At 44.8% G+C, this 24,987-nt stretch overlaps 1 protein-coding gene across 1 annotated transcript in view; it reads right to left on the bottom strand.

Annotated features, from left to right (window-relative positions):
* PRPF6 (pre-mRNA processing factor 6) overlaps positions 1-23,542 on the bottom strand; it is a 34,328-nt gene extending 10,786 nt beyond the window's left edge. The window contains exons 1-14 of the mRNA XM_083744175.1: positions 22,920-23,542; positions 20,777-20,945; positions 20,476-20,594; positions 20,195-20,273; positions 19,694-19,870; positions 17,849-18,004; positions 17,013-17,107; positions 15,974-16,130; positions 12,772-12,934; positions 6,468-6,586; positions 4,933-5,151; positions 4,052-4,174; positions 3,074-3,195; positions 1,934-2,072 (exon numbers count right to left, since the gene is read on the bottom strand). Coding sequence (XP_083600301.1) covers positions 1,934-2,072; positions 3,074-3,195; positions 4,052-4,174; positions 4,933-5,151; positions 6,468-6,586; positions 12,772-12,934; positions 15,974-16,130; positions 17,013-17,107; positions 17,849-18,004; positions 19,694-19,870; positions 20,195-20,273; positions 20,476-20,594; positions 20,777-20,945; positions 22,920-23,146 — 2,064 coding nt within the window. The 5' untranslated portion in view covers positions 23,147-23,542. The remainder of the gene's footprint in view (positions 1-1,933; positions 2,073-3,073; positions 3,196-4,051; positions 4,175-4,932; positions 5,152-6,467; positions 6,587-12,771; positions 12,935-15,973; positions 16,131-17,012; positions 17,108-17,848; positions 18,005-19,693; positions 19,871-20,194; positions 20,274-20,475; positions 20,595-20,776; positions 20,946-22,919) is intronic.
* Between the last annotated feature and the right edge of the window lie 1,445 nt (positions 23,543-24,987).

Below are 24,987 nucleotides of genomic sequence, written 5' to 3'. Positions count from 1 at the left end.
CAGTCCTGTTGGCAGTTCAGGAATCGGATACCACCTTCTGATTTGCTCAGTGGAAGCTGCCAATGGATCTCTGATGGACCAGCTACAGCGCCGAAATGGCACACTCACCAAACATGGGGTTTATTTATTTATTTATTTCTCATGCCAATATCCCACCACTCCTCCCAGTATGTGTGTGTGTGTGTGTGTGTGTGTGTGTGTGTGAGAGAGAGAGAGAGAGAGAGAGAGAGAGAGAGAGAGAGAGAGAAATATGTGGGGCCACTACACACACACAAACAATTATACAAAAATTAAGAAACATGTAATTTTCCGAATACAGTCATACCTCGAGTTACAGATGCTTCAAGTTGCGTGCTTTCGGGTTGCGCACTGCGCCAAACCCAGAAGTACCAGAATGGGTTACTTCTGGGTTTTGGCGATCGAGCATGCGCAGAAGCACTATATTGCACTTTGCGCATGTGCAGAAGCGCCAAATTGCGATCCGAGCATGCGCAGACATGGTGCTGCAGGTTGCAAACGCTGCAGGTTGTGAACGTGCCTCCCGCACGGATCACGTTCGCAACCCGAGCGTCCACTGTAATGATTTGCAAAACATGACAGGCCTCATCAAGGAGACACACAAAGTCATAGACGCATGGCTCTCCGTTTTATGGCCCCACTCAACTTACATAACTTTTGCTTCAAATGGGACAAGACAGTGATGCCAACCTCCTCTTTCCAATGGGAGCAGCGGAGGCAGCACTGTGGACTTTCCTTGTCTGACCAGGTCAGCAACAAAGCAAACCCTCTTTGTTTTTCACACTTCCTTCAGGTTCCTTCCTTGGGAACCTCGAAGCTGCTGCTGGCTCAGGCACTTTCCCTCCAGGCAAAGTGCTTTTAAACAAAGGCATTTAAACAAGCAAATGACTACTCAGAAATATCTGTCTGTCAATCCTGAGAATTCATTAGCACACTCAAAACAGGGCTCTTCAAATAAAACAATCCGGCTGGCAGTTTGCCTATGAGCAGCAGAGTATGAAATATGTTTACTACTGGCTTCTGATCACCAGTTCTGGCACAGAAAACCACACAAGATCCAGGCTCAGTCCCCTGATGCCGTGGCTTTTGTCACACTAGAAGAGAGACGTGGGCAGGTGCAATTTCTAATAGCGCAAACAAGTTCATCGAGATGTACAGGCAGCACCTGAAAACAGCCACTTGCTTGGGGTGAGCAAGAATCTCCTCAAAGCGATCAAGCACAGGTGCTTGTGTAAAATGGAGAAGAAATTAAAGTTCTCCCGTGTCCTGCGTGACAGGCCCAACCCTCAAAAAATGGTGTTGACCTTTTGGCAAGGCTACCTTCATCCCTGTAATGTTGCAGGAAATGCTAAAACATGGTGGCACTCTGCATGCGGAACTGACTCCCCAGAGGCCCACCTGCTACCAACATCATAATCTGTTAGGTATCAAGCATTTTTCATTCCCCCAGAGCTTTTAATGCATTTTTTTATTTTTTGTATCTTTATCTCATTTTTCTAAACCACTCTGCATGCTCCGCTGAAGGGTGATATATAAATCTTTAAAATTCAACTGTTTCTTGCAAAAAGCAGTCACTGAGGAAGGCTGTTCAGTGCTGAAGCACTTGCGATAAAGATTAAGCAATATGCTTAATCTTTTATCCAAGTTTCCGAGAGACTTAGTGAAAAGACCAAAATATTGGGTAAAGAAAAGTCAGGGTATTACAGCCAACATTTTATTTAAATATGAAGGGCACATAGTGGATTATCTGGTTTCTGGTGATTAAGAAATTTCAGCTATAGGATCCCACTGCATTTCATTGTCATGGAACAAAATACAATCCCTCAATGCAAAGCGCGATTATTGCTTGTAGCATCACGTCTTGTCCCCATGATAATGGACACAGCGAAGGCCGCGCAAAGAGACGCACACTCACCTGGAAAGCCAAAGCCAGGATACTCCTGGCAGCAGGGACGTCTCCAGCAAGCCATTTCGATTTGGCTCCCATGAGCCAGAGGACTTCGGCTTTGGGGCAGTGAGCCACGGCCCTCTGCAGGAGAGCCTCCAAGGATTCCCTGCAGGAACGAATGAGAGCACCAGTGACCCAGAACGCTGAGCTCCGCGTATTGTCAGCCAGTATTAGCCATTGCTACCGTCACAAGAGCCCAGAGCCATAACCTTTCCTCACTTATTTCATCAAGGAGGTTTCAGGAAATGCTGCACCACGACACAAACCGCTGCCCACTTAAAACTACAAAATCAGCTTCTGGAAAACACTCTCCAATGTGGTTCATTGGAAAAGGTGAATAATAAGAAGCAGAGCAAGGATAGCTCGCATTTTCCAGAAGACACTGTCGATAAGCATCTTTCAAGCCATCTACTTAATATATTGCGGATCACAGTAACCAATACTTCTTTAAAAAATGAATCTGTCAGATGGCAAGGGTGGCTGCTCACGAGTAACCAGGCAGGACTCCGAACTGTCTTTTACCTGTTTTATTTAGGTGCAAACTATTTACAGTGCAGAACCCCAAAGTTCATGTCTGCCTCAATCGCTAGCAGAATCCGGGAGTGCATGTTTCCTGGACCTCCTCCAGCATAAAAGCCTTGTTACGCCCAGCCTTTTCCTTCCCTCTTTGCACTTTAGACTTCTGCACAGGGTGGGCGACGGAGGGGGCGTGCTTCCCTCCTGGCCGGCTTTGCCAGAAGTGGGGCTGAGGCTCCCACCAGCATCCTCTGGTCCTTTCACCTCTTCCCCACTAGAGGTGGGGTTTTCCTCATCACTCATCACCTGAAGAGGAACTGCTTTGCAAGATTTTCGGAGGCTCCCTGTAACACAACTGTCCCTCTGTGTCTCCCGCCCCCCCCCCCCCCAGTTCTGATGGCAGTTCCCTGACAAATCCTACGAGAAGGATCATGGAAGGATATTTCAGAGATCTTCTTCCTTAAATGGGATAGGCCTATCTACAAAAGGGGTTTCCCCTCCCAAGATGCAACAGGTGAAAGCAAACACACACCCTGCAAAAGTAACCATCATGATGAGCTGGGATCAAGCAGGACCACGAATGTGACGTACCTGGTTCCATGATTCTTTTCGAAATAGGCTGCTCGCAACCACACACTTTTCTTGCTGGGGAAGACTTGTAAGGCGTAGGCATAGATTGCCCGGGCGCATTCAAGCGCATTGTGAGCGACGCACTGTGGGGACACGAGAACACAAAACTATTGGGGCTTCTGTGACAAAGAGCAAAGCTGGTCAACGTTTATGTATCTGTCTTTTCATGACTTTTGTGTGTACATACTCAACAAAAGGGATTTCTGTATATTAGTTTCTCTGTCAACCAGATGATTCTAGAGTGGTAAAGAGGGTTGATTTCCCCCACCTTGTATGGATGTGTGTGGATTCCAGTCCATTTAATAATTCAGAGTGATCATGGATCACTCTGATCAGGCTGATCATTGTCCAGGATAACTGCCCCAGACTAAGAAGCAGTATCGCCTTGCGATTTGCCCTAAAATTGGATGCAATAGCCGCAATGCAAAACCCACGAGAAAGGAGTGAGAATGTAGCAAATCTCTTCTTTACAAGGACTTCACGGAGGGGCTTGTAGTCACATCTCAAGTTGCTTTTTTGGAATCCAGACAGTTGGAATTGGTTGTGATGAGGCACAGTTGATGCTGTGCTCAAAATAGGTTTGTGTGTGAGAGAGTATGCATAACAAAAGAGCCCTCTAGGTTAAGAAATGAGAAACGCTTCTTAAACATATTTGCACCAGGTTACGCAGTCAAGTTCTACAAAATACAGCTGTGGACCAGAGGTTTTGCACACATCAGAATACCAATGGAGTCAGTTTTTATTAGCTAGCACCATGGCCTTCAGGGAGGCTCAGATGCAGGCCAGCACAGCGTGGAGAAATAAAGTTACCACCAGCCACCGATCCTAGAAAGCCCACACCACTCACCTCTCTAGATTCACTATCCTGACCCAACAGTACCACACATTAGGCAGCTGATCCAGGGTTAGCAAACTTTTGCACTTGGGATCTGAACTTACACTGTCGGCATCTTCCATCCAGGTGTGCTTCCGGTCCTCTTCCTCAATCCCGATCCCAATCACGGCTCTCATGATTGCCTGACACGTCGCCACGCTCCCAGCTTTATCACACTCTTCTGCATCCTAGAAGCAACATCACTACAATTCATGCCGGGCACAGGAAATTTGGGACTCGACAGTGAAGCAAGAGCCAGTTTCTATAGTACTGTATGTTGAAAAGTTTACCTTCCCGCCAGAGCGGTACCTATTTATCTACTTGCACTTTGACATGCTAAACAGCGTTTCCATGCGCTGCTCTAGTTTCGCCAGAAGTGGCTTAGTCATGCTGGCCACATGACCCAGAAAACCGTCTGCGGACAAACATCGGCTCCCTCGGCCAGTAAAGCAAGATGAGCGCCAAAACCCCAGAGTCATTTGCGACTGGACTTAACTGTCAGGGGTCCTTTACCTTTACGTTGAAAAGTTTGAATACAATTTTTTTTTTTTTTTTTAAAGTCCTGCTGTATTCAGTGGAGCTTCCTCCCAGGTAAGTGTAGATAGGATTATAGCCTCTTTTTAAAAACTAAAACAAAATCTACCTCTCCTCTTCCACAGCACTCCCTGTATCTCACCACAGTTACTCCTGGAAAGCATCTGGGATTTCTCCTGCCTTTTCCCACTCTATCCATCTTTGGCAGATGCCAGTCTGGAATACCTTAAGGTCCGATACATTTATTCCTGTCTGAGCTTTCATAGACAAAATGGGAGACACTCAGACCTATGGTGAGATCTACTGAATGCCCCTCGAGCTATACCCACAGCATCCACCTTGAGCACATGTTACGGTGAAAAACGAGGTCATTCTTAAATAGGGTTTCCAAAGAGACAATCCAAAGCACTACCTGAATCCATTGCTCCCGGTTTATTTCCACCCCGTTGGCCCTCAAGGAGGTGATGGCTCGGTCAATGATCTTCTCCACCATCTGAGTGTTCCCGTTGGCCTCCTCAAGTTTGGCAGCTGTGATCCAGATGTGCCTGTCTGTCGGAATGTTCTCACGGGCCTTGTTCAAGACTTTGCGGGCGTTCTCGTACGTTTCCAGCCTCGCTAGGGCAAGCCACAGCTGTATTGCGAGGGCATAAAGGGTTGTCATTAAGGCAACAGAACTTATCACCATGCAGATGTATCAGCAGCTGATTCTCCAAAGTCTGCTCTTTCTCTCTCCCCCTTTTTTAAAAATAAAAAATGGATTACAAGAATAGCCAAAAGTGAAATAAAAAATGGAATTTATAAAAACAGCAAGAAAAAGTCCAAAAATTATTCACACCCCAGCTAGTCTATCTCCAGCAAAATCTCACATAACATCTCAAGGATAGGAAGAGAAATATAAAAATCCATCAAACACTCAACTACCAGAACGTAACTAATTTGGTGTTTTGCTACCTTCCACTGCCATAACCAATGCTTGCTAAGCAGCTTCAAACCATGGTTGGAGTTACTGTGAGTAACCCTGGTGCTGACGTGATACTTAACCAGAGCCAAGGCCTGCAGGGGAATTTGCACTAGAAAACGAAAACACAAGAGGAAGCACAAGCAAAACCAGAGCCTGCTCCACCACTCTTATGGCATGGTTAAGAGATTGCCTGTATTAAGTCTGCAATAGCACAATAAGCATTTGAAAATTAAGATCTGTTTTAGAAGTTCAGATTTACAGATTACTGCTCATTTAACTTTTTGCAAGAGGATTGTATGACTGAAACACATTCAGGGGCGGGGGGGGGGGGAAGCTGCAGCAATAAAACTACTAGCACATCTGCAAAGCTAAGCAGGGTCTGGTATGGTTTCGAATCGGAGGGGGAAACCGCGTGTTACCATTCCTGCATTGCAGGGGTTAGACTAGAAGGCCCTTCCAAGTCTCTAATTCTATGATTCTGTTATTCCTCCTCCCCCTGCTCCCCTATGCCTGCCCAGTGGGTTGCATTTTACATTCGAAATGAGATCCATACAGATGAGAAATCTCTAGGATTACATTTGTGTTATTAGGGGCTTCGACTGGATTTTAATGATGCAGCATAGCCGAACTGAAGCATGCGCACTCATTATTTGAGAGTGGTAAAATAGGATGGGATGATTTTGATGGGAGTGAATGAAATTTGCAGTGGTAGCGAAAAAAGAACTCTTCCCAGTAGCCATGGAAGTTGATCTCCCATCCAGTTCTCAGACGAGTTTGAGAGATGGGGGGAACCTATCCTTTGTACTTCCTACTGCAAGACTGGGGAGTGGCAAACAACAAACCCCAGTTCATTTTCATTTGGGGGCCACTGTCTTCCCCGCCCTCAAATTCCACAGTTGTCATCTGAGATTTTCCATCCCAGTCTTATTACAAGACCACCCAGAGCACAGATTGAAGCGGTGAATGGGAGGGATTTGCCAGCTTACTTCCACGCTGGTGGGGCAGCATTCCACAGCTCGGCTGAGCATTATCCTGGCATCCTCAGGCTCTTCCAGCTCCACAGCTGCTTTCCACAAGCGGACTGAGTTTGGAACATGCTCCAGTGCTAGAAAATAGTAAAAGGAAAACAAAAGATCAGTTAGGTTGAAGGAGTCGTATCCAGAGTAGGTTGATGACCTGGAAACGATCACTAAAGCATTGCTTGCAGATTCACCACAAGGGGCAAAACCTCTGAAGAGTGCAGGTGAACTGCCAGTGATGACAGACAAAACTATCAGTGGCATACTAGATTTGGGAAGTGGGAATATGCTGTGCTTAAAAAAGGGTGACCTGCCCTAACGGGGAGGAAAAATTATTTAGCTTCTATTTCTTCTGTAGCTTTGACGTTTTCTAAAATTCCATCTCCAGCTTTCTTACATTTAGACGGCAAAGTTATTATAGAATCAAATAGTGCAAGAGGCAGTTTTGAATGACAGCTCAACTGTTAACCTTAGCAAGCATAATCTGAGGCTTCTTTTTTTTTGCAAAAACCTCAAATCTTAACCTAATAATTCTGCAGAGGCTTCCTCTGTGACCAAATGCATACTTAAATCTCTTGTCTCCCTTACTTTTCTTTTTGGCCTTAACATCCTGCTTGAGGAAGAAGTTCTGTACAACTTGAAACACTCAACAGCACATTGTGAATTTGGGCTGGTTCTAATAAAAGGCATTATTTCCCCCCCCCTCTCACTTCCTGTTTGGAACATTTCTCTAAATGGACCCACGCAACTAGCTGCTTTGCTTTTCAAAATAGTTGCGGGCAGTTTTAAAGGACACTCTTCCAAAAAGCAATCAATACCGTGCCCCTAAAACAGATTGTTTTGGAAAAGTTTTCTTAAAATGCTAAGGCCTGGCTTTAATAAAGAAAAAGCTGCTGAGCCCAAGGATGATTTTCTTCAGCAACCCAGGGCAGTCTCTCCCTCTGCTTATGAAAAGAGACTCTAAAAAGGCAATTTTAACCAAGCGCCTTTTCAGCAGACCTGCAGAACAGCGTTAGAAACTAAGATATGAAAGCTAAGAGCTAAATGGCACCTTATACCTAGGTTATGGGTGCAACAACAGAACATCTAGGCACACTTTTTATAACAAGAATACAAAGCTGAAAATGAATGAACTGCAACCAAAGTATTATGTTCATTTGTCACATGGTCTCTAGTCCTTCCCCTGCCCACCCCCTCTAAACACTTTTAAGAGAGTCTCTTCTCCAGTCTTCAGAAAGTAGCTGGAAGTGGGGAAGCAGAAAAAGCTCCTCCTTTCCTTCCACTCTGCAGTTTTAATCTGAAATCTTAGGCGCAGCACTGCATTCAGAGCTCAGAAACTGCTTGTGCTATTGAAATTCCCTGTCGCAAAATGCACCTAGAACAATGGGAGTTTCAAACACTACTGCAGAACCTCATGTCCAAGGTGGCAACAGAAAGAGTCCTCTTTCTTCCTGCATGTGGATAACCTAGAAAACTGAATGAAACATAGAATCATAGAATTATAGAGTTGGAAGAGACCACAAGGGCCATCGAGTCCAACCCCCTGCCAAGCAGGAAACACCATCAGAGCACTCCTGACATATGGTTGTCAAGCCTCTGCTTAAAGACCTCCAAAGAAGGAGACTCCACCACACTCCTTGGCAGCAAATTCCACTGTTGAACAGCTCTTACTGTCAGGAAGTTCTTCCTAACGTTTAGGTGGAATCTTCTTTCTTGTAGTTTGGATCCATTGCTCCGTGTCCGCTTCTCTGGAGCAGCAGAAAACAACCTTGCTCCCTCCTCTATGTGACATCCTTTTATATATTTGAACATGGCTATCATATCACCCCTTAACCTCCTCTTCTCCAGGTAAACATGCCCAGCTCCCTTAGCCGTTCCTCATAAGGCATCGTTTCCAGGCCTTTGACCATTTTGGTTGCCCTCCTCTGGACACGTTCCAGTTTGTCAGTGTCCTTCTTGAACTGTGGTGCCCAGAACTGGACACAGTACTCCAGGTGAGGTCTGACCAGAGCAGAATACAGTGGCACTATTACTTCCCTTGATCTAGATGCTATATCCTATTGATGCAGCCCAGAATTGCATTGGCTTTTTTAGCTGCCGTGTCACACTGTTGGCTCATGTCAAGTTTGTGGTCAACCAAGACTCCTAGATCCTTTTCACATGTACTGCTCTCAAGCCAGGAGTCACCCATCTTGTATTTGTGCCTCTCGGTTTTTTTGCCCAAGTGCAATACTTTACATTTCTCCCTGTTAAAATTCATCTCGTTTGTTTTGGCCCAGTTCTCTAATCTGTCTAATTTCTAATTAGTTTCTAATTTCTAATTAATCTGTCTAATCTCTAATTAGTTCTCTAAATGATTTTATGGGCAAAATCCCAATCTGCCTGAACGGGGTTTCCGCCCTTTTGCTTGCCCCGGTGAATGTGCTATCACATCCAGGGAGCAGGATAAACAGCAATGCCTCCCTCCACCCATGGAGCTTCTGGTGGGGTGGGGGAGAAGAGAAAGAAAACCGTCCCCAGAATTCCCTGGCAATCCCCGCTCACCACCACCCAGTTCGTAAGGCTGGGAAGAAGGCTGGCGGGAGTGATTTGGCTCTTGTATCGTCATGATGTCCTGGGCACCTTAACTATAAAACAATCAAACCAGAACGCTCCTTCCCACCAATTGCTGGTGAGCACTTCAGCTGTGTAGGCAGAACCAGGTCTTGGCAACCAAAGCCAGACAAAAAAAATCACAAGACCTTGGGACTAAAACTTTCAACTTCCCCAAATCTGTATCTTCTTCATGGAAAATGATATATTCCATGTAACAACATAGTACACATTTTAGTTGTGGGAGGGGGGAGTGGCTCCATGTCTCCCCTTGCCCTCCTACCATGATGTTTAGCAATGCATACAAACACATGGGACAACCGTAACTTCTCTTGCTCCAAGAAACAGAACTCATTGAAGCAAGCTGAGGCAGGGAAACTTTCAAAACAAAGATGTCTCATCACACTTTTTTACATTGCTGAATGTAGAGAGGGGAGAGAAAGAGACGAGGGGCTGCCATCTACAGCAGCAGTCACTAACTCATGTCACTACAGCCCCATGAGACACGGGATGCAACTCTGAATGCAGAGGCATGGATGCATTAATTACACTAATGGTGGCGATGGATGCATTGTTAATTATGCATGGTGGGGGAAGTATGGCCCACAACTTGGATTATTATCTATTAATTGCCCAACCCTTCCTCAAAAGAAATCCATGAGCACGGCCTTAATATAGTGGTACCTCAGGTTACAGACGCTTCAGATTACAGACTCCGCTAACCCAGAAATATTACCTCGGGTTAAGAAATTTGCTTCAGGATGAGAACAGAAATTGTGCTCTTCCGGCGCGGCGGCAGCGGGAGGCCCCATTAGCTAAAGTGGTCTTCAGGTTAAGAACAGTTTCAGGTTAAGAACGACCTCTGGAACGAATTAAGTACTTAACCTGAGGTACCACTGTAAGCCTTTACGGAAATTGGTCTTGCTTGGGTTTCTGAACCTCCTGGTCTTGACTACGCTTTTCGAAGTGGGTCATTCATCACAACTGGTCTTTCACACATGCGGCAGAAAAAGCCGGGTGAGGAGACAGAAGAGCTGCCTTGATGCACTAAGAAACAAAACCTTCTCCAAACATCGAGCTTGTGCTGGCTCTTTAATTACACCCACAGCAGCCCGCAAGAGATAATGATTGCATCTTTCTCAGGCTCTGAGGCAGCAGAGGACGTTTCCTGGAAATTTACTGCGACAACATTCTGACTAGTTGGATGTTCGCCGTCCTTCATCATGTTTATAGTCGCAGCAGGGGGTTCTCTCCAAGCACTTCCCTAAATGCTTGATGACAGGCCCTGATGTTCTGAAACACTACCCAGCAGAAACCGGCATGTTCTTGCAGCGAGAGGATTCAATTCCCACACATCAGGAAGAACGCCTCACATACTGTGGCTTTATCACATATGCCCAGCTAACACAAAATGAATACCCAATCCAGAGTCTACCCTTTCTACTCTCACCTGCCATCAAGACACAAAGCACCTGCTTTTGAGTAACCCATCGCACAGCTAGGCTGACATTTACATGGCCTAACCAGATGGCCTTTCAGCCACAGGTGAGCACTCCACACGGAGACAAGGTGCCAGTTTTGGGGATAAAAGACGTATATAAGCAGGTCCAGCCCATGTGGCTAAGTCACTTCTAATTTCTCCAAGCCGCTGAAGAGCAGATTACAGAATACAGAAAAGCAGCTTCAAGCAGAAAGTTTAGCATTTCATAAGACTCTGAGAACAATGGAAGCCTAAGGTTCAGCACAATATTTAGGGGGAGTAAAATACAACTTAAGGTTCTCCTCCGCCACTGCCTTTGGAGTGAAAAGTAAGAATTTACTAGTTTTCTATGTAAATACGTGCTTACGTAGGCCAAAGTTTTCTGGTAGAAAATAGGAGTGTATATGTTAACTAATTACAAAAGGTTTAAAAGTTTGGTCTTTGTATATTCTCCTTTCAAGCGCCTATCTATAACCAGAGGGCTACACGTTCACCCACTATAGTTGCTTCTAGCAAGCTCAGCGCAGCAGAAGCAAACTCATGCCTTCCAAGTTCCAAGGGGCAGGCGGCACCTTTGGCTTTGCATACGGGCCATGCCGAGTAGCAGAGATTAGACACCCCACAACCACCATCATCCTACCGCCCGGAAGGGACAAAGATGGTATTGAACCAGGACTATCTGTGGATCCCCAGCTGCAATCATGACAGCTTTTTTTTTTTTTTTTAAAAAAAGACTCTGCGTGTTTATCTTGTTCGAGGGGCCATCTAGGTTGTACATTATGACCGTCAGTTTCCATCCCTTACTTCCTAGGGGCCTTCTATCAAACCACCGAGACAAAAAAGAGCCGGCAGATGAAAGCACAATGAATTGAGAGAGTCACCTGGCAGCAAAAAAATTAAAGCAGGTCTCAGGTGAGCTACCCCAGAGATGGAATTCAAAAGGTACCACAACCAAAAAGGTCCTCTCCCTACCTGGCACCCAACATACTTCCGATGAATGGAGCAAACAGAGGAGAGCCTCCAGTTAATGATCTTGGTGACTCGAGCAGAGTTGTGTGGGGTAAAAACAGTCTAACAAGGACCCGGGGCATACCGTATTTTTCGCTCGATAACACGCACCTGACCATAACACGCACATAGGTTTTAGAGGAAAACAAGGGGGGGAAAATTCTGAATGAAACAGTGGATGTATCATTTTTGTGCTTCATGCTGTGGCCATTGACGGTGAGTTTGGGGTAGCCCAATGCAAAAATCCTGAGAATCCATGTGGATCTGTGCTTTGTAACCACGTTTTTGCACCATTGCAGCCCCAGGCAACAGTGGGTGCATGGATTTTTTTGGTGCAGGCTGTAGCCATGGATATGCTATGTGATCTGATGGTGAATTTGGGGTGACCCAATGCAAAGATCCTGAGGATCCATGTGGATCCGTGCTTTGTAACCACGCTTTAAGTGGGGAGGGAAGGAAAAACATAGAAGGGACAAGGAGCACCGAGAGGGGTGTGCGGAGAAGCAGCTGGCTAAGAATGCGGGAGAGGGGTTTTACCGGAGGGAGGAAAGGAAGGCAAAAGTTCCCCCCACCCACCCAGCTCTCTCTCTCTCTCTCTCTCTCTCTCCCACCTGCATGTTGCCTGCGAGTCCCTAGGAATTAGAAGGAAGGACGCTCTGCTTTCCCCTCTGCTTGCCTGGAGGGGAGGGGTTTTCTCTGCTCTTTGTTCCGTTTGAGCAAACACAGTAACGAAACAGAAAAGAGTGGGCAGTAAGACCCTGAGGCAGAATGCAGGAAAGCAGCAGCTTCCTCTTTTCAAGGCTTCCCTTCTCTGGACGATTTGATATTTGCCTGATTTTTGCCTTCACTCGCACCAGTAGGCTCCAGGGACCACACATCCGCTCAGTAACACACACAGACATTTCCCCTTACTTTTTAGGAGAAAAAATCTGCGTGTTATAGAGGGAAAAATACGGTAAGTTTTAAAAAGGCAAATACTTTTCCGTCCAACACTTTTCAAGGTGAACTTGGAAACAGGCCAGGAGTCGAGGCATCTGTTTAAATACAGGCGAGATACAGAGTCGAGGCATGTGTTTCAATACAGTCCTAGTTAATAGCCCAGCAGCTGCACCCTGAACTAAATGTAATTTCCAAAGTTGCCTTCAAAGGGAGCACCCTGCAGCACTTCAAAGGCAGCTCTCTCTCTCTCACCTTTCCGAAGGACACGCTTCTTTGCTCGGATGTCTGTCTCCAGTTCTGCTGCTCTGATGTAAATCCGGACTGACTGTGGAAGGTGGCGAACGGCCTGGGCCACCACAGCCTTAGCAGTATCCCCCGGCTGCAAGCGGGCAGCTTCCAACCAGACATCTTCACTCTGTGGAAACCAGGAGAAAGAGACACTGGATTGCAACGGATGGAGAAGGTTAGGCTCAAGGTGGGCCTCCAGGCCTCTACCTGGCCTGCGTGACCCTTCCTATGCCTTCTCCCCAAGTCACACTCTTCACTGGCCCTGCTCCGCACCACCTTAAGAGTCTTTTGTCTGGCTGGAATGTGTCACTTACATGCAATAATGCCTGTTGCTTGCCGTTTCTCCAAACTAAGAAGTCCCAAATGCGGCAGGCTCTCTACATAGGGGAGTTGCTGCATCCCCTTGATCATTTCACTGGCCCTTTCCTGAACCTTTTCAAACTGCACTCCACATGCGGTCGCACCACAGATTTGCATAATAGGCATTACGATATTGGCATATATATTTTTACACTTTCCCAAAATATTTATATATTTAAAGTGATTTTCTTCAAACTCTTCGGATGAAGAAGGGGGGGGGGGGGGAAGGCTTCCAAAGCAGCTTACAGCAATCAGCAAAAATTTGGTCCCTGCCTACAGGCTTACCATCTAGAAGTCAGGACACATAAGGCATGGGGTTGTGCAGGGAGGAGGGGAAAAAGCAAACACGGGCGTTTGTTCTTATCAGTAGCACCAGAGGCCTGTATGTGATGGCTCTGACCAATGGAATGAATCCGAAATTCTTTTGAAAACTAGATTCTGGAAGCAGGATGGAATTATACAGTTAAATATGTACTGGCATAATTCATTCAGGTGGCAGTATTCTAGATTTCCTGATCATAACATTCTGTATTGGCAGTTTTATTTTCAATTCCTTTTCCAATTATCCCTAGCATGGATTTGCCCTTTCCACTGCAGTGGCACATTGGGTCCACATCTTCATCAAACTAAATAAGGCCACAATAATTTGCAGAGTCCTCTTTCATGCTCTCCAACCCCCATCTTCTCCTGTCATGAACCAAAGACAAGGAATCTATGGCCCTCTATATATTGCTGGACTCCCAGCTCCCATCAGCCCCAAGGAACATGACCACAGTGGTCAGGGATGCTGGGACCTAGCGGTCCAACAACATCCGGAAGGCTACAACTTCCCTGCCATAACCCAAATAGCCCCAAACACATTTTGCCTTGTTCATCCTTGGTAGCAGAGCCAGTGCAGAAGGTGGCACAAAGTGGAGGAAAGCAGAAAGTAAAGATGTGTCAAGCAGAGCAAAATATTTAATAAGCAGAAAGGAGAATGAGGGCCCAGAAAGCAGGATGGGGAACCTCAAATCACAATGTTTAAGGTGTTTGCCTAATCACCACTGACATTTCCCCAGAGCATGTAAAAGCAGCTGTTAAGTTAGAGCCACAATGCTCCTTTTCCCAAGTGGATTAAAAAAAAAATCGCACCAGATCAGAAGAATCTTTATTTGCATCAGCCACGAGCCATAGCAATAAAATAAAATAAAATGTACTGAAGATAGAGGTAAAATAAAATGTACTGAAGATAGAGGTAAAAACTATACAAAAAAACATTTTGGAGGTTTACATCAATAATCAAATAGATCTTATTCTAACTGCCCCTGCTAAAATGTTGGCAGTTTTTGCTGTCACCTGGTTATCTTGATCTGCTAGAAGAAAATACACAGTAGCATGGACAATAATAGAGGGGTAATAACCTCCCTGGAAAAGACCCTGATGTTGGGAAAGATGGAGGGCACAAGGAGAAGGGGACGACAGAGGACGAGATGGTGGGACAGTGTTCTCGAAGCTGCCAGCATGAGTTTGACCAAACTGCGGGAGGCAGTGGAAGATAGGGGTGCCTGTTGTGCTCTGGTCCATGGGGTCACGAAGAGTCAGACACGACTAAACAATAACCTCACTCCTCAAATCTTTATAAAGAGTGCAAGCAGAAGCACATGAGCCACTGACTCAAAACTGCCAATCTCCACATGGAAATAACCGATTATCCAACGGAATTTTTTTGAAATCAACCCTCAAGTACAGCCAAAGGCAGCGTATTCAATCTTGCTGAAGTGAAAGTGTGTCTGTATTTTGGAACTGTTATTTGCAAATAGGGTGCCAACATGTCAAAATGACTAGGTGGGAAATAATTTCCTTACCGTGGCCAAATTATTCCGTTGCTCAGTATGATATAGGCACTGTCTAATTAAATTATTTGCTTTACTGAAGTCCTGTGTTAATAACTGTTGTGGTGATAAACCAGAAAATTAAAGCTTTTGGTTGACAATTCTAGTCCAAGCGCTCTCATAACAATCTTGTGATACTAAGGGTAGTAGACCAGCAAATGGAAAACTTCAATGGAGCAAATCTGCCTGGGAGCTCCCTAGTGCCTCCAATCAGCTGGCAATGTCAAACAGCTGACAGGGGCTGTCAGTAAGCTCCTATTCCCATTGCCAAGAAGCAACTGGGAGCACACTTCAAGCTCCCCATTCTGCCTCTACAGTTGTGTTTTAACCTAGGTAAAAAAAGGGTAAAGGACTCCTGGATGGTTAAGTCCAGTCAAAGACGACTCTGGGGTTGTGGCGCTCATCTCGCTTTCAGGCCAAGGGAACCAGCATTTGTCCACAGACAGCTTTACGGGTCATGTGACCAGCATGACTAAGCTGATTTGGCACAACAGAGCACCGTGACAGAAGCCAGAGCGCATGGAAACGCCGCTTACCTTCCCACCGCAGCAGTACCTATTTATCTACTTGCACTGGTATGTTTTTGAACTGCTAGATTGGCACGAGCTGGGACAGAGCAAGCTCACACGGGGATTCAAACCGCCAACCTTCCAATCAGCAAGCCCAAGAGACTCAGTGGTTTAGGCCAAAGTACCACCCTCGTCCCCCTGTCTTTACCTATGCCATGTCCAATATCACTATGACATCAGGTGTGGGGCGGGGGGGGGGGTGTAGCTTGGGGTAAACAGCCTCATGGGCCAAACTAGGCCTACAGTGTTGAAGGGTTCCCACCACCACCTTAAGTCACAGTGATCAAGAGAATTTATTTTGTGTGCAAAGTGACAAGAAACCAGCGCAGGTACTTAAGGAGGAGTCCTGGAAAATGAAATGCTCACCTTGGGACACATTTCTGTCCCTTTCATGATAAGGTTTCGTGCTACCTGCAGTTTTCCAGTCACCTCTTCCAAGCGCGCAGAAGCAATCCAGGCTGGCGGGTGGTGAGGGTTAGTCTCCCGCACAGACTTCAGAAGCAAACGTGCTTTCTTGATGTCACTGGCAAGGGGAGAAAATGCACCGAGAATAACTTGGCATGCTTCTACATCAGACCAATTCACCGACACTACAGACTTCTCCTGGGTAAGACATGTCATCATAGGGCAAAGGTATAAAAGTGGTGAGGACAGAACAGGGCCCACGGTTTGTGGGGAAGGTTAAAGGAATGAAGCAAAGGAATAAAGGAAGGGAGTTAGCAAGCAGAGTCTGGAAGATGGTGGAATGGATAGGAGATTTTTAAAAATTGCCTGCGAGAACAAAGACAAGGGGCTAGAGGAGAAAGAGGCATGGGTGTGGATTGAAGCAAACTAAGGGAGTGGTATATGTTCACATGTATTATTATCTACCTGATTTGCCAATCTGTAAGAGTCAAAGATGCTCTCTTGGAGGCAAACCAGGTAGAGGCAACTTGAGAGTGTGCAAGCAGGGTCTGCCTATGCGCTGGCACCAACTTCTAGGAAACCTGCACATCCCACTTTAGTCAACTCTGCCCCATTAAGCAATGGCCAAACAGGACCTACGAGACACACACAGTCCTTTGCATCCCTGCTTCTGGAAACAGGATGGGGGGGGGGGTTGACGTTCTGTTTGGTACAACCCAGCTTACTGGTTTCTGCATTCTGTGTCACAAACAGAGGCTGGACCCTGAACCATGTGCAGATAACTCAAAGCAAAGGGGCCTTCTTGCACCAAGGGTGGGAACCTACGGCCCTCCCGATGTTGCTGGAGTACAGGTTCCATCATTCCTGATCATTAGCTATGCTGTCTGGAGCAGATGGGAGCTGTACTTCAACAACATCAAGCTGGAGGGCCACAGGCTCACCAGCCCAGCTCTCGTGACGAGAAAATCTAATAGCCAAATCAGTGCACCTGCTGACTTACTTGATATCTCCACCGTGTGTGGGAATCATAGAATTCAAATCGGTGAGGTAGCCCTTGGGATCCACCACCGTTTGGCCACTCACAGAGTCAGACACCTGGAGATGTAAACCCAATGATTAATCAAGTGTTTGATCACCATCTTCATTTTATTTGTATGGTGTCTTTCCATAGTTAAAACCATGCTCAGGGCAGCTTACAACATGACAAGATTTACACAGTCACAAACATAACAAAAACCATAAACAAATAAAGCGCATCAAAAAGCAACAACCAAACTGAAATGATTTCTGCATAAATTATAATAAGATCTAAAAACAAAGGTGCAAAAATTAGTATCATTAACAACAACAAAAACCCAAACAAAACACTCTAGACAATAACACAGCCCAAGAGGTTTTTCAACAGCTGTTGTAGCTGGAGTCAATCAAGGCCCTGCCCTCCCAAGCCAGGTAGGGAAAAGGCCAGCAAGGCAGGGAGCAGGTCTTCCAGGATCCACTGCCAAGATGGTCTCTGGCCTCTTCAGCAGGCCCAGATTTTGTAGCCAGCGTCATTAAAGTTTATCACTCAAGCCTCACTAACATGCACACAAACAGACTTAAAAGAAACTCAGAAAATAAGATCACTTTGTTGTGCAGAATTGGGAAACCCCTCCCCCATCACTCTTTGTTCCAACAACCCTATATTTGGGATTGGGGTTGGGGAGAATAACCCTGAAAAATAACCTCTCAATGGCAAGCACTCACTTTTCTGGATGCCAAAGCTGACAGTTCTAAGGCCCAATTTCGTTCGTCAGGTTCAATAAGCAACAAAAATCCGCTTTGTTCCTTGATGCTTACCTGGCTGAGTCGCATGTCCATCAAGGTGTTCCTAGCTTGTCCAATCTTCCTCATGTCCAGCTCACCTGTCCCAGGAGTCATCAGCCCAGGTGTCATTCCTCCTGGATAAGGTGTGTTTAAGCCCCCAGGAAAGGGAGTATTCAGCCCACCAAATTGCTGTTTTTTAAAAAAGGAAGGGGCAAAACCAAATAAGTTAAAGTCTCTAGTGCAAAAAGAACACCCAAGTCTCCACCATAATCTTAGCCGTCAGTTTTAGTGGGAGGGGAGGGGACTCTCATCTTTGTGGTAAGTGGGTTGTGTACAGGATTATATACTGCCAGGGCTCACTACAAAATGATGGTCACCAAGGGGAACAGAAAGCTTTGCTGTCACTGTACTGCTGCCTCCATGATCAGGCCTTTAGTTTTCTCACTTGTACTAGAGAAAGTAAAGCAGGACACCAGAACATATCACTGGGGTGAAGGCTAAAACATGACAGAATGTTGGTAACTGGCTTTTACACAGACATATTTTGCTGCATTAGCAGAAACTACTCAACTAACTTAAAGATAATTTGACTGAAGGGTTAGCAAACTTTCTAAGCTTATCCTTATATATCAGACAGGAAGTTGGAACCATGATATCCACTTAGAAGCAACACTTATTCCACACAAAACCTTCCCACAATCACCCAATGTGGCTCATTGCTATTTTATGGAATGTAATTTATAGAATGTAATTTAAAGAATTTCATAAAAACTCACCATAAGACACATCTAGAAAAGCAGAAACAAACAAAATGGTAAAACTATCTGGGATATGTTCCTACCTCCACACTAGCAAATAGCCTTTCGAAACAGACGAGCAGTTTGAAAACAGAGGAACATTGATGAACCTCTTGGGAAAGATCATTCCACAGAACTGGGCCAACAATATGAGGATTTTTTTCATTCAGGGGAGCATACAAATAAACAATACCCCACCTGAAATCCGAAAAGGTAGGCCTGCAAAAGCTGCAGCACATGATTTGAAGGGAACTGGCTCTCCTCCCTTCATAGGTTGCCCAAACCCAGACAGTGTCCAGATTAAAATGTTGGATTCACAGGGGTGGATGGAATTAAGAATTCAACGCAAATAATGTCCCTGACTGCAGCAGCCAATTCCTTTGCATTCCCATCAGCAGAGAAATGTTTATAGGCATTAACTTTAAAGTTGCTCCGACAATTTTTATGCAGTCTGGTGTGACTTTAATGATTACACAAATAATGAGCCATATGATGGAAGAGTACCCACAGTTTACAGCACAGTGAAGCACATACAGTGGTACTTCGGGTTAAGTACTTAATTCGTTCCGGAGATCCGTTCTTAACCTGAAGCACGACGTTAGCTAATGGGGCCTCCTGCTGCCGCTGCACTGCCGGAGCATGATTTCTGTTCTCATCCTGAAGCAAAGTTCTTAACCCGAGGTACTATTTCTGGGTTAGCGGAGACGGTAACCTGAAGGGTATGTAACCCGAGATACCACTGTATTTTATTTTTTCCCCTTCCCCCTCCCTAAAAATTCTAATTGTTATTGAGACAAAATGTTTTTTTACTTATGATCACCAATCTAAACAATAAAACATTACATAAACACCTTGTCGCAACTTTGTTAATATACTCGGAAATGTTTGCCCGAGTGCCTATTGTTGTTTTATCTTTTATTTTAATTTTATGTAATTGTTGCATGTCATATCCTCTAATGTAAACAAAGGCAGCTCTCAATGCAACCAAGTTAAACAGTTTATAAAGATGAAAATGAACAAAAACTATGTTACAAAAGAAACCTCTCTCAGGTGGACCTGTATTCCTCCCCCGCTTACTCACCGTTTGCCGGGGATCCACGGATGTGTGATTCTCGCCTGACTGCAAGTGCTTTGCAAAGAAACTGTCAGGAACAGGAGTCAGTTTCTCATAACGTGGATTCCTTTGGCGTTTGTTCCTTGCATCACCAACTTCAGGGATACTAAGCCACTCTTCCTCAGTGACCTCAGCTAGTTTTCTCTACAAAAAATGCAGACAACATAATTACAGTGCCATAGTTGAAATCAGTGTGTCACTGAAATACAGTTTTGATTTCTCCCTCTTTTTCATCCGCAACTTCTTAAAAGTTATTCCTGGTGTGTGAATGAGGAATAGACACTCCAAGTGGTCTGGAGAGTCAGTACCTGAACCGAGGTCTCCCAAGCTGAAGTCCTATGTTATTCACTGGTCCACTTTGATTTAATAATTGATATCCTACACAAACATTTTTCTGACTCCCCTCCTCCCCAACGTAATTTTCTGATTTCACCTTTGGAGAACACACACACATTTCTCTCTCCTTACTTTCAGATCTGAGAACTGCTGCTGAATTTTTGGCCGTTCCATTCGGTACTTTTCAATCTCTTCTTTCTCACGCTGTTCTCTAAAAAATAAAAAAGGCACAGGAGTTAACCATGCAGGCACCCATTCCTATTTCCAAAAGGGAGATAGCAAGTACTTTTAATACTTCAGGACCCCATGTTCAGGCCAAACATATAACCAGAGAAGCAACAGGCAAGGTTCCAGTGCAGAGGCCCCTGATACAACCAGCATTTATATCAATGCTGAAAAAAATCACCTCCTACCTTCTCTCTTTTCTCCTTTCATCCATCCTTTTATCCAAAGCAGCGTAAATCGCATCAGCTTCCTCATCATCTTTTTCATAAGGTCCACTGGAGAACAGACTTCCAGCATATCCATTGAACTGCGAATGACAAAAAGGTAGTGTTAACTGCAAGAACCCCGTTATCCACTAAGCACACCCCACAGAACCACAGCTAGTAAGAGTAGACAGGCTAAAGGGGAGCAACGGTCTGAGCACAATGTAGCTTTATGTGTACATTGCCATTAATGTCCGTCAAGACAGTAAGGCCAAAGACGCATCACCTCATCGTAATTGGTGTCGTTCAGATCTTCATCGTCGTCATCCGCAGCCTGGTTTTTCTTCATCTGGTCCCCAACGGTCCTTTTCCCTGGCGGAGCATGGCGGTCATCCACAGGGTCATTTGCATCTCGAGCGGGGCCAATGTCCGAGCGGGTAGTGAAACCTGTAGCACTAGATGGAAGAAAGCAGCCAGTTCAGTATGAGGGAATTTGGACAAGGGACTGGGCACCAGTCCTTCAAATTCAGAAACCCTGCTCCAAGTCCTACCTAAAGCCAGGATTGCCAATAACCCCTCAACTGTAGCAAGGGAGAATGGTCCCTGGATGCTCAGGATTAGCAAATTTTAAAAGCTAATCTTTACTTTCCAAGGTTACCAGTGTGCCTTAAATTTTATATATATATAGAGAGAGAGAGAGTTTGAACTTTTATCACCTTTTTTATCACACTAGGACATATTTTTTTCTTTTTTATAAAGTTTTTTTATTAAGAATTCCTACATAATATATCAAAACATATCATATTCATTATTTTTTCCCCTTTACCCCCACTCCCCATCAAACCCTGCCTCTCCCCGCAGTCTTCCCTCAGCTCCTCTCTGATTTCTCAACACATGTTATTCTCTGCATATTATAAAATAATATAAATCCTTATATTATCTATCTACCATGTTATCAATCAAGAAATTTGTGTATGTTTATTCAAAACCTGCCAAGGAGTCCAATTCATTTTGTTGTCTTTTTAAAACACTAGGACATCTTTCATGTGCGTACATATACTGAATATAGAATACTGAAGCAGGTCTTCAGTGAGTGTCTAAACCTGCACAATACTGGCACCCATTGAATCACAGAACTGTAGAGTTGGAAGGGACCCCGAGGGCCATCTAGTCCAACCCCCTGCAATGCAGGAATCTCAACTCAAGCATCCATAACAGATGACCATCGTATACCGGCATACCTCTGAATGCCAATTGCTGGGAATCACAAGTAGGGAGAGCAGTGTAGTACTCAAACCCGGCTTCCCACGGGCAACTGAGGCAGCTTTAAGTGCCTAGACTAAGTTTGTTTCTGTTTTTGGAATACCAAAAATGTGTCTGAGACTGAAAATATCCCAAGAAATCTGCTAATTTTGCTGCTGTGGTGCTTTTCGTTGCAACCAACGTTAACATGTCAGGATAAAAAAATAAAAAAATAGATGTCCAATATGGATTTTCAAACAAAAACCTATCCAGGGAAGCAGACCTGAGTCACCGTCCTCTGACACAAAGCACATGGCTTTGTTTTTGAACATTTTCCTGCACTGGGGCACAATGGAGTTAGCGGAGTCAGTGTTAAAATAAACTTCCTAGGTTGCAAAGCATATCTGAGCTTTGTGGGGAAAGAGGAGACACAACACCCTTCTCCCAAAAGCAGGGTTATAAACGCAAAAAAAGTAAAATATACATAAATAGACTTTCCAAAAAATGAAAGGCAAATACATTAGTAGTAGTAACAATAATAATAATAATACAGTAGTAATAAAGTCACAGGGTGAGTTTATTATTATTATTTATTAAATTTGTATACCGCCCTTCATCCACAGATCTCAGGGCAGTTCACAGCATGTTTTCATTATTTCCTTATCTTTCGTAACTTGCCAATTTTTAAAAATGGGTGGGGGGGAGAGTACTATTCAGGGAAGGGTGCCGTCATCTAGTACAGCCCCCTGCAATGTAGGAATCAGAAGGCAAAAAGAACTCTGCACATGCTCCAGGCGTCGGGCCCTTGAAGCCTTTCAAAGGCTACACAGACACGCCTTGCTCTGAGGAGGAAACCACCCTGTCTATGGGTACAATCGGGAAGCGAAAAGAAACTCTGCACATGCTCTAGGGCGTCGGGCCCTTGAAGCCTTTTAAAGGCCCCACCCAAACACGCGCGCCTCTGCGGAGAAGGCACTCTGCGTATGGTCAGAGGCACCTTCCACGCGCAACGTGGGCACCTCAGAGCCGAGCAAAGAAACGCTGCAAGGGCGGCGAGGGAAAGGCCTCTGACCCGAGGAGGGCCCACGCGAGGCCTCGAGGAGGCAGCCGGGCCGAGGCCCACCCGCCGCCGCCCGCACTTCCCGGGGCCGCTGCCCAACTCCAGCGCCCGGCCTGGGCCCACTCACCCTCGGCCCAGGCCCGGCACGTAGCCCAGCGGCGCGGGCATCCCCAAAAAGGGCTTCTTCTTCCTGTTCATGGTGCCTGTCAGAGAAGCCGTCAGGCCCGAAGCGCTGCCTCCGCCGCCGCCGCCACCGCCACCCCCGGAGCTCGCCGCGCTGGAGCCCGCCGGAGCCGAGGCCCCGGAGGCCGACGAGGAGGCCGACGAAGACGAAGAAGCGGCCGCGGCAGCCATGATGGCGGCTGAGGAGGAGAAGACGCGGCGGGAGGCGAGCGGGAAGAGGGCGGCGAGGAGGCAGGGCCTAGCCGGTCCTGCTCCGCCTCCCTCGCGGAGGGGCGGCCTCAGGTAGGCGGGCTCGCGGCTCCTTCTCCTCAGGCGGCGGGAGCCTCGCTGGGCCTCGGTCGCGTCGCGGAGACTCTGAGGGCGGGAAGGGAGGGAGGCGGCGCCGCGCGGAGAGGGAAGGAAGCCGGAGAGGGAAACAGGGCGCGCCGCTGTTTTTTATTACTTAATTCATCGTCATTATTATTATTATTATTATTATTATTATTATTATTATTATTATTATTATGCGCTTTATTTATTTGTACACCGCTTTCCCACACACCCGGAAAGTTACAAAGCAGCAGCGGAAAGGCGCGCTTTTGCTGTCATTGGCGATGGTTGGCATGCAGTATTTCTATTCTCTGTTTTGCTTATTTTGTAATACTCATATTGACATATCCCTATGGTCGATATTGATAGTTACCTTATACTGGGGTTGGTTTTAATATATATTTTAATGCTTGGCACCTGCACATTTCATTACAACGACAGCATTTTTAAAATGATTTGTTGATATTCAATATATAGTATAGTAATATAATAATATATGGTGGTTTTATTTTGTTTTCTTTTTTGTAATATTCATATTGAAATATCCATATTGGTTGATATTGATATTTATATTGGTGTCAATTAATATTTTAATGTTTGGCATTTGCACATTTGATTACAACAGCATTTTTATAATATGTTGATATTCAATATGGTATAGTAATATAATAATATATTGTTTTATTTTTATATGCCACCCCTCTGACTGAGACACTCTGGGCGAGGGCTCCCAACAGAAAATAGTGATAACGCTATACAGTATCAAATACGGAAAAGCTTTCCTGAACTTTCAGGTGCCTTTTAAAAATCACCTAGCTGTTTATCTCCTTGACATCTGATGCACAAACAGCTAAAAGCAGCTTGCAGCAAAAAAGTGGAAAGCGCACTTTTGCTGTAATTGTGATATTTAGCTTATTTTTTAATTGCTGTTTTGCTTATTGCTTAGTTTGTTAATAGTTTTTTATATTTTATAAATGTTTTATTGTTGATGTGTTAATTATTTTATATGATTTATGTTGTATTTGTGATGTTAAATGATACTGCAGTATATAAATATTTTTATTGTAGAATTATAGAGTTGCATTTCTTAACACCTGACCTCCATCTACGGTAATCTGAAACCATACCAGGCCCTGCTTAAGCTTTGCAAATGTGCTAGCAATTTTATTGGTGCACCACTAGGAGGAGAGAACACATAAAAATGAGTAAGTAAGGAGAAGAGACTTGATGAACCAATCCATCTTTTAGTCTTATTTTGTTTCCATCAGTTGCAGGGCGGATTTGATTTAACTTACAATTTAAATCCCTAGTCAATAAGACTTGATTTAAATCATTTTTTTACACAAAGACACATTCTTGCTGGTATAATCTTAATATTTACAACCAGATGAAGGTTTCATTTTTGGAATAATAAATTTTCAGAGTAGTTTTTACAGTTATATAAAAAAATACTGATTTGCTTATACTATTAGAAATACAAAGACAGATAATTATGCAATTATTGTTTATATTTGGACAACTTTTCTGCTGTACTTTATTGGAAGGAGAAAAATAATAATTTTCTTAATAAAAATTTAAACAATTTATTTAACTAAAATAATAACATTATAGCATACGTATCCATGTTTGTTAACTGATGTGGTTAAATGATTTTTTTTAAAAAAGACTGAATTTTAGCACTCATGAAAAACTTAAATCCTTAT

This window comes from Podarcis gaigeae (genome assembly GCF_964106915.1).
Source record: "Podarcis gaigeae genome assembly, chromosome: 6".
NCBI classification, from domain to species: domain Eukaryota; kingdom Metazoa; phylum Chordata; class Lepidosauria; order Squamata; family Lacertidae; genus Podarcis; species Podarcis gaigeae.
The sequence above is the reverse complement of the archived record's forward strand: the minus strand, read 5'-3'. Positions and strand labels throughout refer to the sequence as shown.